The 16,358-nt window shown below is 42.6% G+C and overlaps 2 protein-coding genes across 3 annotated transcripts; one reads left to right on the plus strand and one right to left on the minus strand.

The window, feature by feature from the left end:
• Positions 1-4,373: 4,373 nt before the first annotated feature.
• On the minus strand, positions 4,374-14,692 carry LOC139564936 (bifunctional arginine demethylase and lysyl-hydroxylase JMJD6). The gene is made up of 6 exons (XM_071384867.1): positions 14,277-14,692; positions 12,479-12,867; positions 12,073-12,359; positions 9,725-9,860; positions 8,432-8,570; positions 4,374-7,578 (listed from the first exon to the last, which is right to left on the minus strand). The coding sequence occupies exons 1-6, from the start codon at positions 14,403-14,405 to the stop codon at positions 7,447-7,449; spliced, it is 1,212 nt and encodes a 403-aa protein (XP_071240968.1). The 5' UTR covers positions 14,406-14,692; the 3' UTR covers positions 4,374-7,446.
• On the plus strand, positions 14,141-16,357 carry LOC139564938 (histone-arginine methyltransferase METTL23-like). 2 transcript variants are annotated; one of them, XM_071384872.1, is made up of 5 exons: positions 14,141-14,202; positions 15,321-15,425; positions 15,533-15,770; positions 15,856-15,940; positions 16,022-16,357. In XM_071384872.1, the coding sequence occupies exons 2-5, from the start codon at positions 15,342-15,344 to the stop codon at positions 16,179-16,181; spliced, it is 567 nt and encodes a 188-aa protein (XP_071240973.1). In that variant the 5' UTR covers positions 14,141-14,202; positions 15,321-15,341; the 3' UTR covers positions 16,182-16,357. The 2 variants fall into 2 exon arrangements, with proteins under 2 accessions (XP_071240973.1, XP_071240972.1); XM_071384871.1 differs by lacking the exon at positions 14,141-14,202 and adding an exon at positions 14,824-15,094.
• Position 16,358: the final 1 nt, after the last annotated feature.

Consider the following 16,358-nt stretch of genomic DNA (forward strand, 5'->3'; position numbering starts at 1 on the left):
GCTGGTGTAAACGCAGGCTATAAAGCTGAGCGTAATTTCGGTCGAGTTCCCCTCCTCAGACGTTGCATTCATCAACCAATGGTTGCGTGCAACGTCATAGACTGTGCTGTCGGGCACCAGCTTGCTATAATGGTGGTTTCAAGAGAACTTGGAACCTGGAAAAACTATTTTTCTCAGACGGAGCTCGTTTTTTCCCAGTTGCCTTGAACTCACTGAAGTCAAAGAGTTCCGAGTCTCCAGTTGTCTTGAACTCACTGAAGTCGAAGAGTTCCGAGTCTCCAGTTGTCTTGAACTCACTGAAGTCGAAGAGTTCCGAGTCTCCAGTTGTCTTGAACTCACTGAAGTCGAAGAGTTCCGAGTCTCCAGTTGTTTTGAACAGCAATTTTCATATGATTGTATTAGCTGTGTCATTCCTACATTGCGGTGCCTTCCTTTTCTGTCCCTAGGAAATATCACTTCTTATTTATTTTAAAATGTGGATTCCACAAGGCTTTAAATAAAAGGTCAGGTGTCCTTTACCTTAAAAACACAAAAATATGGATATTGAAAGGGAATTTTATGCATTTTGAACATTTTGTTTCAGTGGAGGTAAGCTTTTTTGCCATGGCCCCAGGTGTTGTTCAGCAAGTTCCACGAAAAATACAGTATAAGCCATAACATATTTAAAATCTTTCTTCATTATTTTATAGTCCTAGTTAAATTCTCTCTTATCAATAAAGTTTTTTTCATGATTATTGTATTTATTATTATTTTATTTTTTCTGTGTGTCCCTGATATTACCTTCCACCCTGTTAGTTTGTTGTAATTCTCCATTTAAGAAAACAACCCCTTCCTACAATGACACCACATTCAGGAAGTGTCATCATGTCTTTGGTGGGAAACAATGGTGCAAAGCTAAATAAATATAAACACTCAGTTTTATATATTTTTCCACATTTCATGTTAGTCTGTATGTCCCACTCATACATTTCCACCCTGTTTGGCTAAATTATAGAGAAATTTAGCAACATTTCTAAATGTTAAAAAATGTGTGATAGAGAAGTTAAAATCCTGTTCAAGTGGTCACCATTTTGCTAGCTCAATCTTTCTCACTCGCAGAGCTATGGCTAATTTAGGCTCCAAATTTCCACCCTGTTAGGATTATGCACATTACAGGTTGGATAATGCACCAAAAAAAATTAAGTGCCTGAGCTTGACCAATATGTTTTTTTGAAAAGTCAAACATTTCCCTTTTCTGATAGAATACTTGCATTACATTTTTTCTTCCAAAAGTTATGATGTCCAAAAGGCACCACATTGTAGGAATGAACCAGCTGATAGGTGAGAAAAAATAAGAAACCTGCACACCGCTCTTGCTAGTATCACTGCTCTTTATTAATTAAGCTTTACGTTTCGGCCTCAAGGCCTTCGTCAGAGCTTTTGTGAGGGTTTACAATTTGTACCCTTATGTAGACATTGCTCCACCCACATCGGTCCAATGCATAAAATGGGGTTGGAGTCGAGTGAAAATAAGCAAGTGTTACAAAATATAACAATGTGCATTTCATAACTATTCTAATAAAGTCTGTACATAAAACGTATTATACACGTCTATAAAACCACAATGAGGACAAGTAAGTTTTCATAAATCATTTGGTACAGTGCAAGAAAAAACGTCAGAGTAATCTGAAGTGATGGCATTAATTCATGTTCACATTTACAACATAACATGCGTGGTCATTTCATCATTAAGACCTTTCAGGAATAATTTCTGGAGGGTGAAAATTCAAAAACATTCTCTTTTGCTCAGAGTATTATTTATATCCACCTCCCCCAGTGATGCGTTGTGCAGACCGCACCACCCTCTGGAGAGCCCTGCGGTTATGGGCAGTGCAGTTGCTGAACCAGGCGGTGATACAGCCCGACAGGATGCTCTCAATTGTGCATCTGTAAAAGTTTGTGAGCGTTTTAGGTGACAAGCCAAATTTCTTCAGCATCCTGAGGTTGAAGAGGCGCTGTTGCGCCTTCTTCACCAGTGTCTGTATGGGTGGACCATTTCAGTTTGTCAGTGATATGTACGCCGAGGAACTTAAAACTTTCCACCTTGTCCACTGCTGTCCCGTCGATGTGGAAAGAGGGCTGCTCCCTCTGCTGTTTCCTGAAGTCCACGATCATCTCCTTTGTTTTGTTGATGTTGAGTCTGAGGTTATTTTCCTGACACCACGCTCCGAGAGCCCTCACCTGCTCCCTGCAGGCTGTCTCGTTCATGTCGTTTCTAATGATTGAACTTTTATGTTCACTGACTCTGTTTGAGAGAACGAGAGGTTATACCTACATAACACAACCCACATGGACATTTAATCATGTCGATAACATGAGTGGTGGAGTACGTAATAATGTTGTTTATTTGGAACCGTTTTCCTGTATGTGGGTGGCAGAAATAATTCACATGAGCGGTCATGAGTAGATGTGCTTGTTTTGAGATTTAAGCAAGAGCTACATGTAGCCACGTGTGCACATTTGTTCATACCCTTTGATAGTGAGTTATTGGCCCAGTTATAGATTATTTGAAATGGGGGAGTGATTACTTCCTACAACACAACACGTGTGCATTTCTAGTCATCTTTGAAAAGTGAGTCAAGTAAATAGCTTTTTTCTTGTCTTAAAGGGGCAGTGTTGTATTTTCAGACAGGGTTGAATAAACTAAGTAGCCAATAGGCAGAGGGTAGCATAATTTGACTGATTCTCTGTAATAACGGTATGGGAATAATGATGCATTTTATTTTGTAAAGTGGTTCCTTGCATCAAACAGCACAACAACATTCAGTCACCTCCTTGTCTGAAGGACATTAAACAGATTCATGTCAAACCCTGCATGTTTTTTTTCAAGTCTCATGGAATATAGGCCTACAATGAACACCACACATTGGCTGCTACTGTAGGCTGAATGATAGCTATTTCCATGTTAAAATGTTACGGGATGCATTTTCTCCATTGTTTCTGATGATAGGCCACTCTGGTAGGCATATCATTATGATCAAATAGCCACAGTAGCCTACTTGATTACTGTTAAAACTGTAACTTAAAGTGGGTACAGCCTCAGTGTTCACAGTAAACGTGCACCGGAAGTTGCACAGAACTTTTACAATTTTCAAGTTTGCGCTCAGCAGACCTGAAATTTGCTCAGTGCCGAAAACAATTAGAGGGAACATTGGTTGTAGGCCAAACCATTCAGATGCTAGACGTTTTCTGGTCTGATAAACTGCGCTGTATGTGGAAGGGTCACATAGGCGGATGCAGTGGACTGAGACGCAGCCCATGCAAAAAAAACATCTCTAGCTTAACCTGACAGATTTTGATGGGGATTTTTGTATTATGTTACTTAGATTGACGCACTGGTGTGTCAATAGACTCTAGGGGGTTTTAAAGTCGCCATTGGCCTCTTGGCGAAATCCCTGAGCGGTTTCCTTCCTCTCCGGCAACTCAATAAGGAAGGAAGCTTGTACAGTATATTTGTATTGACTGGGTTTATTAATACACCATCCAAAGTGTAATTAATAACTTCACCCTGCTCAAAGCAATTTTCAATGTCAGTTTTTTTTTTATAAAAAAAAATGCCCCAAACTACCAATAGGTGCACTTCTTTGCAATGCATTGGAAAATCTCCCTGGTCTCGAATCTGTGTGGGTTACAGAAATTAGGTAGTCACTGTTATTGCATACAGAGTAAGTTCACATAACATATTATGTGCCTTGCTAAGCACATTTTTCCTCCTGAACTTATTAAGGATTGCCATAATAAAGGGGCTGAATACTTATTGACAAGACATTTCAGCTTTCAATTTTTTTATTAATTTGTAAAGATTTTGAAAACATAATTCCACTTTGACATTACAGGGTATTGTGTGTAGGCCAGTCACAAACACATGTAAATGTAATCCATTTTAAATTCAGGCTGTAACACAATTAAATGTGGAAAAAGTCAAGGGGTGTGAATACTTTCTGAAGGCACTGTATTACCCTTACGATGTTCGCAATGTCCATGAAAACAAACTGTGTGTGTACTCAGATCACTGAATATCCCATTCCAGCCAGGCAGATTCCAGCCAGCCATACTAGTGACGTACTGCTTCCTCAGTATTTATGATTCACTAGGGTTTGCTTTGGCAACTACCATCACAGGTACCAGTTTAGTAATCTTACAGATGCTAAAACTATTAAACTAACAACACTACTGATATGGGGTTAAAGGGGCTAAGGGTAAGCCAATGGTTTTGGATAGTTAGTTGAACAATTTATTGATTTAGTTGAAAATCTATAAACAATCTGTAAAGGGATTCTGATAAATTGGGATGAAACTATGGATATGTAGAATGAAACATACTAACACGCTGCTGCATGAAAAAATAATTTATTAACTTTGATCTGGTTAGCGTCAAGGTATGTCTGGGTGTACATCTAAATATCTTAAAATGGCTTCCTCATCATTCTCCTTTATCTGCCCTGATCTGGCCAGACAGGAAAGGTGAAAGCCCTGATCTGGCCAGACAGGATAGGTGAAAGCCCTGATCTGGACCGACAGGATAGGTGAAAGCAATATGACGGAACCCTAATAGAGGGCTTCCTTTTTCCAGTCCTGTAGATTTGGATCAGTGCGGCTGAAGGGAAGAGGTCGACCAAAGGAAGCCACATTAGACAACTGAGATGTACCCACGTAGGCTCCTGGTTCACACCATTCCCCCATTGGCTCCAAGGCACTATGTGACCGACCCCAGGGACCGTAATAGTGCTAAATGCTTGACATGAGGTGAGCACCTAATGGGTTAAAAACAGCACAAACACCAGACGCATTGACCACAAGTAGCAACACAACCTCTCATCTGCAGGCCAATGACAGTATCAATTGGTGCTTATAGGCACTTTTGTCTAAAGACAGTGGAAAACACCTACTGCACAGACATACAGCAATTCACATATTTCAAAGTACTTTCAATCATTTTAGATGACAAAGCCAAATTTCTAAAACACAAAAAAACAGTATTCACTTGACTCCATGTTAACCCCACAGAACAAAGTTATACAAGCAGAAACTGCATTTAAACCATTAACTTGTATTTGCGGAATAACAGTAATGTTTTAGCTAGTTGCTTTTGTTTGAATTTACACTAACGAAATACAAAGCAGTTGAATCATTGTAGAGCAGCATATGCCACAACCTAGAAGCCACTTGGAAAGAACCATGAATTTAGTCTGTCCAAAATATCTACCTATCCCCTCACATAAAATGTATTTGCAACATTTCACAAACCCCCTTACTGTATCTTCTGGACTGTAACCCCCACACACTAGTGCCAAGCTAGTGTGAGAACTCTGGCATTGGTGCCCCCTTCTGTATGCGATGGAGAATATAAAATGGTGGCTCAGAATGAGAACACAAGATCAAACACCTAGGGTTCCTTTCCTGGAAAGAGGTTAATTCTAATCTTGGACTAAAAGGCATCCATGATAAAGACTTCTCTGAAAGTGCTTTTTGGACCAGGAATAGACATGATTTGGGTCTGGGAAACCAGCATCTACAACAGGGGTGTTATACTCATTTTGCCCCAAAGGGCCACATTCTGTCTTCACTGAGGTCCACTTGTATTGGTTATATTCCTTGCTGTCAAAATTGGCAAAAAAATTGTTCTCTATCCATCAAATTTCCTATGCTCCCCAACTGTCTAGCTTTAATTTCGATGACTGTTAAGAAGCTGGACAGAGTTTAGAGACTATACATTATGTCCACTATAATTTCTACACAGTTTCGATTTGGTTTTAGGCATGTCAATTGAGATCATTCGCCGGGGAAAAAATAAAAATACAAAAAATTGACACCCCTGATCTACAGTATAGCCGTGTAATTTCAAATAAATTGAATAGTTTGATTTCATTCATCTTAAAATGTTGATTAATATAGCAGCAAAGGGCACACTTTTACACGAGAGACAATAACAATTGTTATCATACAAATTTGAAAATTGTGTGAGTAACCCATACGTAATTAAATTAATTCCGAGTGGTGCAGCGGTCTAAGGCACTGCATCTCAGTGCAAGAGGCATCACTATAGTCCCTGGTTCGTATCCAGGCTGTATCAAATCTGGCCATGATTGGGAGTCCCATAGGGCGGCGCACAATTGGCTCAGCGTCGTCCGGGTTTGGCCGTCATTGTAAATAAGAATTTGTTTTTAACTGACTTGCCTAGCTAAATAAAGGTTAAATAAAATAAAAATATATAATACTAATTAAAGTCATAGAAACATTACATAACCAGGCAATATTGTTGTGGTTTCTTGGGTGGAATTTTGTTGTTGATAGCCCAACATTCATTTGTGGCACCTGAGAGTGATTAATCTTACCCAACCTGGAGCTAAGGGAGTATAGTATAGGCAATTTCCTCCTAAAAGGTCAAGCTTTTGAATGTCAAGCTGAACCGGCTAAATCTCAGTCAGGGGGGATCCCTTGGCCTTTACAGTTGTTGCTGGGTGACTTGGGCTAAGTCTTGAAAAAGCTGTTGTTTCACTAGACATGTGTGCATTAGTCTGCACTACAGATGCCAACAGCAGATAAATATGATATCATTGCTTTCTAGATTTGTTAAATGGTCTTGACTGGATTGTGGACTGTTGATTTGCTAACCATTTAATTTAATTAACTGATTCTGAATTAACTGTTTTGATTGCAGTACATAAACATATCAGTTCAACTGTTACTAACAAAAGAAGCCCCGAGGATGAAAGCAGAAATGTTAAATAAAAATATAAATCAGTGGCTTTTTTGCAGACTAAGGCAGCAGCATCTCCCTCCACCTTACCCTGTCATACAGTATCAACTTACAAAACTCACTGTACACTTTAATATCTAAAGATGGTCAACTCTGCCATGATAAAACTCAACTGGCATCCCATGTACTGCAAAGTAAAGTCAATCCAAAGCACACCTATCTATCAATCCATCCATCTATCCATACATCCATCCATCATCTCACTGTGAATAGAAAACATTTCCCCACTGAGCAACATAAGACCATGGCACTGTAGAGGAGACAGGCCAGCCTGATAGGCTCCCTGCCTCAGCCCCAGTACCTGGTGTACAACAAGGAAACAGCCCACCTCTCTCCAAAGGTCAACACTCCTCCCTCGCACTGAAACACTGCTCTTCCCACACCCCACAAGCAACAGCAATATAGATTAACATTTGACTAGAAACTGAGCGGGGGCAGATAAATCTCCAGCAGGTCCACGCCTCAGGGGGAATCTCCTTTATCACAGCCTAGGGTTAGGCTGGCCCTCTTATCTATCCAACAGACTGACAGAGGGCCACCAGACTCTCCTTTGGAGACACACAAATGAAAACAAACAAATTGGCCGCTCTTCATGCGAGAGTCCCCCTGGGTGTGGCCTTTTGGCGAGGCGGGGTGGAGCGAGGGGGTCACCGGGAGGAGCTGCGCTCTTTGCTGACACAGTCGTCCTTGGTGCTGCTGTCTCCGTTGGATATCATGCCACATGTCTTCCTCTTCTTCCGCCTGTGAGACATGGCGTCCCCCTCCGAGCCCGACTCAGCCTGCAGGGAGAGAGGGGCAAACCAGAGAGGCGGGGGAGGTCTTGGATACATCTCTCCATAGAACATACTACATATCTATTACATTCCATTTACATAATAGGGGGGACTAGGTGTCACTGTCCCTCATACACACTGTCTACTCACAAACACCCATTATCAATTTAACATGCTATATACAGACAATCATCTGATGACAGTAGTGTTCTTGTTCAACCAGTAGAATACCTAAGTCAGCAGAACAGAATATTCTCTCCAGGGGGAAGGCAGGGCCTACCAACCATTACACAAGGGTAACCCCCAACCTCCACCCAACAGCCCAACCTGATATGGATGTATATGTAACTGGAGGGGCATGCTGTCCACCAAGCTATTCAACACCAGTTCCCCCAGTTCCAGAAACCCAAGGTCACGTTTCTGTGACCCAGCAGGACAACTTAGAGGGAACAATATAACCTTAACATGAAAGGCATTATATAGGAGCGTGTTAAGGCAGGGGTGTGTAATATATGCTCATAGTAACTTGTTGTAATTTCTTCCATCTAGACTTCCGTCATCTCTGACTGCCTTCTAAATGTAATATCAAGGCATGTTGTTGCCTGCATGCAGTAGTGAGAGAGACAGGACCTTTGCATTACAGCCTTTCAGAGTGAGGGGACGTGTGTGGCTATACAGTATGTGTGGCCGTTTCACATGCACATGTGGCAGACCCCGTGACATCTGCCCGCATGTGAACAGGTGCCTGCTGCCCTCTATCTTACACCCAGCTCAGGGGTCCCTAGAGTAGGGGGCTACTGCATATTCATGTGTGTGAATGTCACACTGTATGTGTTTTTTTTGAGGGAACAGGATGTACCTCTGAGTCTGAGTCAGAGGAGCTGGAGGAAGAGGAGGAGGAAGAGTCACTGGAGCTGTCCGAGGCGATGCCAGTCGATTCCTGGAGGTCCACTTTGTCTGCCAGGGTAGCAATGTCTGGCCTCTCCTGCTTCAGGATACTAAGAGAGAGATTTTATGTATGAAAATAAATACCCTCCTTGGGGAAGTTTGTGGATCTGGGTGCAAATATATTAGAACATTATCATTAAATACCATGCAAAGGAATATCAGAGGCCATTCTTATACAATGTATTTTCCCATTGAGGTACTTACAAAGGCAGATATGGGTGACATTTTTGCAAAAACTACTATAAACCTCAATCTGGCAGTATGACTTAATTTGAAACATCTCTTCGGCAAGGTCCATTATAAGGAGTCGACTATTTATGTATTGCTTGGTTTTCAAACTCTAGTTAAATAATCACACAATATAATGCACATTGTTGAAGAAGCTACAAATTAAATTACGCTGCCAGATTATAAATGAGTTTCCAGTAGTTTTTGCACAAATCAGTGCCCCTTTGGACCACGAAAATGTTTCCCAATGTATGGACTGGGGCTTTTGGTCCTCGCTGCTCCCGGGTCTCGTGGGTGGGGAAGAAGCATCAGCACTTGTGCCTTTGCACTCGGACATCCCAGGCACTCGTACCCAGAGGTTCAATGTGGATGCCAGTGCCAGAGCGGGAAGGACCCATTCTTTACAGAACCTGCCAACACACTTTTTATTGGTTCCCATAAGTTTGGAAGCCCAGAACCAAATCTTACATGAATGCTGCCCTCTGACCAGCTACTGGATTTGATGGGAGGGGGTGGTCGTGAGATGTTTGGCCTAGTGCGAGTGGCAGAACCAGGGCGGATCCTATAGACCAGATGTAATCAACTCTTACCCTAAGAGGTCCGGAGCCTGCAGGTTTCCTGTTCTACCTGATAATTAATTGCACACCTGGTGTCCCAGGTCCAATTCAGTCCATGATTAGAGGGGAACAACGAAAAAACGAGTTTGGGGGCTCTAGAGGTTCACATCCCCTCCTCTATAATCATCTCGGCCATCTAAGGGCCAAACTAACCCCTTCCCATCTGAAAATTCTAAAGATGCCAGGTGAAAGTTCACCCCTGCTAAATCGTAATTGGTCCAAATAAACAGTGATGCAAAACCCAGTGCGTGCAGAATTGTTCCTCATATTCCACAGCCTCCCGACAGACAAAATATTTTAAAGTTTCTTCTTTCACGAGGTGTTCCTACAGCTGTGGGGGTTCTGTTAGGAGTGCTTACCGATACCACTTCCTTGATAGTTTGGGCCGGCCCCGCACAGTTTTATGCCACACGATGGGGAAGTTGGTGGTGCTGGCAAAGTTCTGAGTGATAGCGATGGTGGTGTCCATGTTGAGAACCACATGCCACCAGCCTCCTAGAGAACAAGCAACAGAGATGACCAGGATTAGGATCACCAAACCACAGAAAAGAAAACACAGAATGGCCACGGTGTATTTTTGTACATCTGACCTTCTCACATGGCAGAAAACATACTCTGTCCGAGGAAATCTTGATGAAAATCTTAGTTATTAGTTTCCAAGACCTTTATGGAGTGGAGGAAGAGGTAGGTGGATAGACAGAAATAGTAAGGTATGGATGGACATCTTCAGAGGAGACAGAACAGCCTGTCCAACAGGGTTCTGCTCTTGAAACAAATACACTCCCTCACATACACTCTCTCAGCCATCAGGACCTAATATTCTGGTCTCCAACTTGAGTAAACAGGAAAAGTTCAAGATCTGGACCAGATCCAAAGGAAACAGAGTTTAATCCCGTCTTGTCAGTCAGTTAACGCAGGAGGATGCAGGGTATTAGGGTAGGTCAGTAACACTGGATTAACCTCTGCAACTATGTCGATCACTGAGCCCTACAGTGTAAGTGTGGTCGTAAACAAGGTGGTGGCTACACTTCTTGTTTATATTCATGGAGAGAGCTAGCAGAAACTGGATAGCTAGGATAGCCCAGCTACATAGTGAAAGTGAAAAGCTGTGAATACATACATTACATATCACCAGACAGTTTATTACATACAAAATGGATGTACAGTGAGTCATGTGGCCGTGGCTTACTATATAAAGCATGCAGAGAGGCATCAAGTTACTGCTCGATTAAACATTAGAATGGGTAAAATGAGTGACCTAAGCGACTGAGTTTGGTATGATCGTTGGTACCAGGCACATTAGTTCCAGTATTTCAGAAACTGCCACCCTCCTGGGCTTTTCACGCACGACAGTGTCTAGGGTTTACAGAGCATGGTGAGACAAACAAAAAACATCCAGTCAGCAGCAGTCCTGTGACCTCTCTCATGGATGAGAGGTCGAGGGAGAATGTGAAGAATCATGTAAGCTAACAGGCTGGCCACAAACAGACAAATAACGTCGCAGTACAACAGTGGTGTGAACGTCATCTCAGAGTGCACAACTCTTCGGCCCTTGTCACGGATGGGCTATTGCAGCAGACGAATTGCAGCTAAAAACAAGACGACGCTGCTGCAGTGGGCACGCGATCACCAACACTGGACAATTGGAAAGTGGAAAATCATTGCCTGGTCCTACGAATCCCGGTTCCTATTGCGTCATGCTGATGGCAGAGTCAGGATTTGGTGTAAGCAGCATGAGTCCATGGACCCATCCTGCCTGGTTCAGGCTGGTGGCAGTGGTGTATTGGTGTGGGGAATGTTTTCCTGCCACACGTTAGGGTCCCTTGATATCAATTGAGCAACAAATGTTTCCGACATTTTGTAGAATCCATGCTCCAAAGAATTCAGGCTGTTCTGGAGGCAAAGGGGGGTCCAACCCGGTACTAGATGGGTGTATCTAATACACTGGCTGGTGAGTGTATGGCATACATATACACACACTTATACACACACACACACATATATATACAGTACCAGTCAAAAGTTTAGACACATCTACTCATTCAAGTGTTTTTCTTTATTTTTACTATTTTAGGCTATCTTCAGTATACCACCCCTACCTTGTCACAACACAACTGATTGGCTCAAACACATTAAGGAAAGAAATTCCACAAATGAATGTTTAACAAGGCACACCTGTTAATTGAAATACATTCCAGGTGACTACCTCATGAAGCTGGTTGAGAGAATGCCAAGAGTGTGCAAAGCTGTCCTCAAGGCAAAGGGTGGCTAATATAAAAGATATTTTGATTTGTTTAACACTTTTTTGGTTACTACATGATTCCATATGTGTTATGTCATAGTTTTGATGTCTTCACTATTATTCTACAATGTAGAGAATAGTTCAAATAAAGAAAAACCCTTGAATGAGTAGGTGTGTCCAAACTTTTGACTGGGACTGTATATATAAACACACAATTATAATTTATGTATTCACAGCACATAACATTGGTATATCACTTCTCATCAAAGACCTTTCATACTCATTGTATGTTCTGCCCTACTTTTATATAATATATTTCCTAACTAACTGAACCCTGGCCTATTCAGATCTTGACAAATGATTCAAAATCGCTGAAGATTAAACAACTCTCTCTCCAGCCAAACAGTATTCAAAGTGAAAGACAGACCAGACATGTCTATAAAATGGCAGCAGTAGCCCACTGACCAGGAACAAACACGGTCTCCCCTGGTCCCTGCAGAATCTCCAGGGGTCTGAACTCAGCAGGCCAGGTTGGCTGCTGGGTGCGTGGGTACACCACGTTAAACCAGGTGATGGCCTCGTCCTGCTGGTTGCCCCCGTCCTCCCGGGTCACCTTGATCAGCTCCCGGGGCGTGTGGGTGGGGAACAAGCACCAGCGCTTGTGCCCCTGCACCAGGGCATTCCAGGCACTCGTACCCAGCGGGTCAATGTGGATGCCAGTGCCAGAGCGGGCAGGACCCATTACAAACCATCTGAGAAAAAAGACAGAAAAATAAAGGGACAGGTGTTACTAGAGTTAGTTCAACTTCACAGAACATACAATAACATTGCAGCTATTTTAGTTAAAAATGTTACTGAGAATAGCTCTTACCTGTAAGGAGGCCGGCGCTTCTCCCCGGCGAACTGGAAGAGGTCGTCCCTAAAGTAAACTGGCACCTGGTAGTCCTCCAGCAGTTTACGGCGCTTGGCGTGCTCGCCGTAGCTGCTGTCGAAGATATAGAGTGGGCTGTCGTCCTGTGTGGACTCCAGGTACTCCACGTAGTACTTCATCTTCATCTTCACAGAGTAACCGTCGTTGTCCTCACCACACTTGAACTTCTGGTTGCGGTACTTACGTTTGAGGCGCTCCATGGTCCACTTCTCGCGGGCGGGCCAGGTGTCCTGACAGTTGAGCAGCACCACAGGTTTGTAGGGCCTCTCGAAGCGCTGGATGAACTCCTCTGCGCTGAGACGCAGGGTGTCCACACGCTCAACATTGTCCTGTGAGACACATATGTCATGTCAGTTTGTGTGTGCGAAAGAAAGAGAGAGGGTTGAGGGCTACATTTCATGAATGTACGACTACTTTAATCAATAACCTTTCTACCAATATAAATTACTTTGTACTGAATTCAAAGGGAACACTAGTCATTTCTGACTTAATGCAGTCATTGGGCCTAGTATTGGTCTCTCGGATCAACTGTTTTTGAATGCAATGCAACCAACTGGAACATTAAGAAGTAGACTCGGAGGAAGACCATTTGATATAGTCTGATCTGGGACAAAGGGAATACAAAAGGTCATGGGCATTTTTGTTCTGCTTTTACATGGAATGACAGGGTCTGAAAGTCATCTTTATTTATTTATTTTACCTTTATTTAACTAGGCAAGTCAGTTAAGAACCAATTATTTTCAATGACAGCCTAGGAACAGTGGGTTAACTGCCTGGTTCAGGGGCAGAATGACATTTTTACCTTATCAGCTCAGGGATTCGATCTTGCAACCTTTCGGTTGCTAGTCCAACGCTCTAACCACTAGGCTACCTGCCGCCCCAGGTTAAGGTTAAGTTCAGAAGCTCAACCCCAAAAGAGAAGGAATAAAACAAAAATGCTGATTTGAGTTGTTAACCTATAGGACAACTCTTGAAACTACCTAAGCTTTGAGTGTCATGGGTAGTCTTAGCAACCCAGAGCAGCCCTTCTTAACTCTTGTGATGAAAACAAATCTCCTGCTGAACCACTTGGCAATAACCCAGTGTCCCATACTGAGCAAAGAAAATGCCATCCAGTGGGCTTATTTCAAACATACAGTTAACAATGAAGTTGGTTGTAAGATCAATGCATTATCAATCATACATTGTTGTAGTGATTGTGTCAATATAACAGTGTTTTATCAGGATACACTGTGGAAAAGGAATGGGCTTTACTAACCATGGTAGTTGTTTATCTCTGAGGACAAGGGCAATAATTCCTACAGACATAATACAATTACAGTCTTCTTATAAAATATAAACAGTGGATCGAGGTGGACAAAATACCTTCATCAGCTGTCAATTGGGTCTGAGAACATGGGTCAGTAGGCTGGCTACCTGATGGTGGTGACTGGCTAATATTCACATGTAAGCCTCAATGAAATACTAATGTAACAATGTTGTCACGATTTCACAAAAAATGTACTATACACCGTCAAACTCATGTGGTCAATAATTAACGGAATGGGCTGTGGCACACAGTGTTTGAGTCCAGACTGACCGATTTGACAGTTGCGCCAATGAAGACCGCTGTGCGCTGAAAGTACAGCAGCAGCCTACGTGACCATCGGCACTGGTTTTGTAAGGTGAAACGTGTTGAAAGAGCTAACATGGCTAGCTAGCCTAGCCTAGCATGGATAGCTTGCTACCGACAGTTTACCTTCACTGAGCGGTGTGACACATCGAAAGTCTCGCAATAGTCATGTTTCGTCCAGTCTGAAGAGTCCTTCAGCTCAGGTCTGGCGCTCCGCTTCGCCTCTTTGATCCTCTTCTTACTTTTATGGTTCATTCCTGCGAATTTAGGAACTTGAGTTAGTTAGCTAGCTAGCTAGACTGGTGTGCATAGACAAACACATTTGCTAGCTTGACTTGCTAGTAGTGAAGCGAACGTTAGTTGAGTGGCTAGTCTGGAGTTAAAGTTAAACGGTAAACAACTTCATACGAGTACTTTGTTGGTGTTACTGAAACACAACACGTTGGCCTTAAAATTAAGATGTTGTTCTACGCGCACTTTTAATAGCGAGGAGGAAGCTGCCCAGATAAAATTAGCTAAGCAGCTAACTACAACAATGCTCTTGCAACCAAACCCGGGGTCCCTACAATTTGAAACCCGCCCACCCAGAGAGCCGTAAGAAGCTCGTTGGCCACATACAAGCGCGAGCCATAAAACCGATTGGATAAAATGTGGAATACGCCTTCCCACCAGTCTTTAGCACATGTCATTGGCTGTATACGTTCTACGTTTTCCCGTCCTCCAGCAGACAGTCGCAAGCGTGTCTGTTTTTTTTTTAGAAGAGAAGGGTGTTATGATAGTAAACGTATTGTTTTACCACTGAATTTATTTACTAACTCTCACTTTCACAATTGGGATGGTAAATGGAAAACAGAGCAACTGAGATGTCCAACATCGTGCAGAAATCGTTCACATTCGAAGAATACGAGGACCCAAAGCAGTCACTGAATGTTTCCATCCCTGAGGTTCTTGCGCACTTTCTAATCTACACTTTTGCCATTTGGAACCAGCGATGTTCCTGTAAATAATATTGTTCGCCTACAACTGCATTGTGGTAATTGGCCCTGAAGCCTGCCGAGTTCCTTGGAGAGGTGTACAGAAGATATCCAGCCAGGCAGACTTTTCTGAATCAATGGAAGTTGACATTCATCATGTGAACTGTAATCTTGTCGTTTCTCCCCTCTGTACTAGGTCCTTGATCCACAACATGGGATGCATGTATGGCCCTGTGCAGTGGTATTAGCACAATATGTGTGGACACATAGGGAAGAGCTGACGCACAAAACAGTGCTAGAGGTAATTTACAATCGGTCTACTCTCCAATTCACCTATTTACCATGTAAATGTGTAACTTGTTTCTAAAACAAACTATTGAATCAGAATGCACTGCTGTTTGTTCACAGCTTGGGGCTGGCGTGAGTTTACCTGGTGTGGTGGCAGCAAAGTGTGGGGCACAAGTGATCTTGTCAGACAGTGCAGAACTTCCACTGTGTCTGGAGAACTGTAGGCGCACCTGTGAAGTGAATGAACTGCCCAATGTGCTTGTGGTGGGTATTACCTGGGGAGAAGTCTCCCCAGACCTTCTGCTCCTCCCTCCATTAGACATCATCTTGGGATCAGATGTTTTCTATGAGCCCGAAGGTGAGTTCAGACTGACCGGTTAGTTTGGAAAAATTTGAACAAATCGTTCAGATCTGTAACGCAACTGTGAATTTACAACTTTCAGATTTTGAAAATGTCCTGGTGACCATCTCCTTCCTCTTGAGGAAAAACCCCAAGGCCCAATTTTGGACAACTTACCAAGAGAGAAGGTATGCCTTTCAGGACCAGTCCATGGCTGTCAGTCAAGGTCAAGTAAACATTACTCATTTTGAATCGTCTTCATGTTTCAGTGCCGATTGGTCCATAGAGGCATTGCTACACAAATGGAACCTGAAGTGTCTCAACATTCCACTGGAGAAATTCCATGCCAACAAAGATCAACTAGCTGGGTCAACACTTCCTGGAAGCCATACTGTACAAATGATTATAACTGAGGACAAGGAAAGCTGAATGAAAGACAATTGTGTCAACTTATCCTTCAGTTACTACCAGCAAGGCACATTCAAAGTCACCAAATAGTCAAGACGCAATACAAGATCAATGGTTCAAAACTCAATGCATTATAAAATAGTTTAAGTTGTATAGAAGTGTTCTGTTAAAGTTTTAGAATAAATTGATAACCCAAAT

The sequence above is a fragment of the Salvelinus alpinus genome, chromosome 36 (genome assembly GCF_045679555.1).
Source record: "Salvelinus alpinus chromosome 36, SLU_Salpinus.1, whole genome shotgun sequence".
In the NCBI taxonomy this organism is placed as follows: domain Eukaryota; kingdom Metazoa; phylum Chordata; class Actinopteri; order Salmoniformes; family Salmonidae; genus Salvelinus; species Salvelinus alpinus.

Excerpts from the sequence above, each read along its gene's own strand:
- LOC139564936 (XM_071384867.1), bottom strand. The coding sequence starts at position 14,405 with ATGAACCATAAAAGTAAGAAGAGGATCAAAGAGGCGAAGCGGAGCGCC. Across the intron at positions 12,868-14,276 it reads TGTCACACCGCTCAGTGAAG|GACAATGTTGAGCGTGTGGA; the intron begins GTAAACTGTCGG and ends TGTGTCTCACAG. Across the intron at positions 12,360-12,478 it reads AAGCGCCGGCCTCCTTACAG|ATGGTTTGTAATGGGTCCTG; the intron begins GTAAGAGCTATT and ends CTTTTTTCTCAG.
- LOC139564938 (XM_071384871.1), top strand. The coding sequence starts at position 14,993 with ATGGAAAACAGAGCAACTGAGATGTCCAACATCGTGCAGAAATCGTTC. Across the intron at positions 15,426-15,532 it reads CGCACAAAACAGTGCTAGAG|CTTGGGGCTGGCGTGAGTTT; the intron begins GTAATTTACAAT and ends GTTTGTTCACAG. Across the intron at positions 15,771-15,855 it reads TGTTTTCTATGAGCCCGAAG|ATTTTGAAAATGTCCTGGTG; the intron begins GTGAGTTCAGAC and ends TACAACTTTCAG.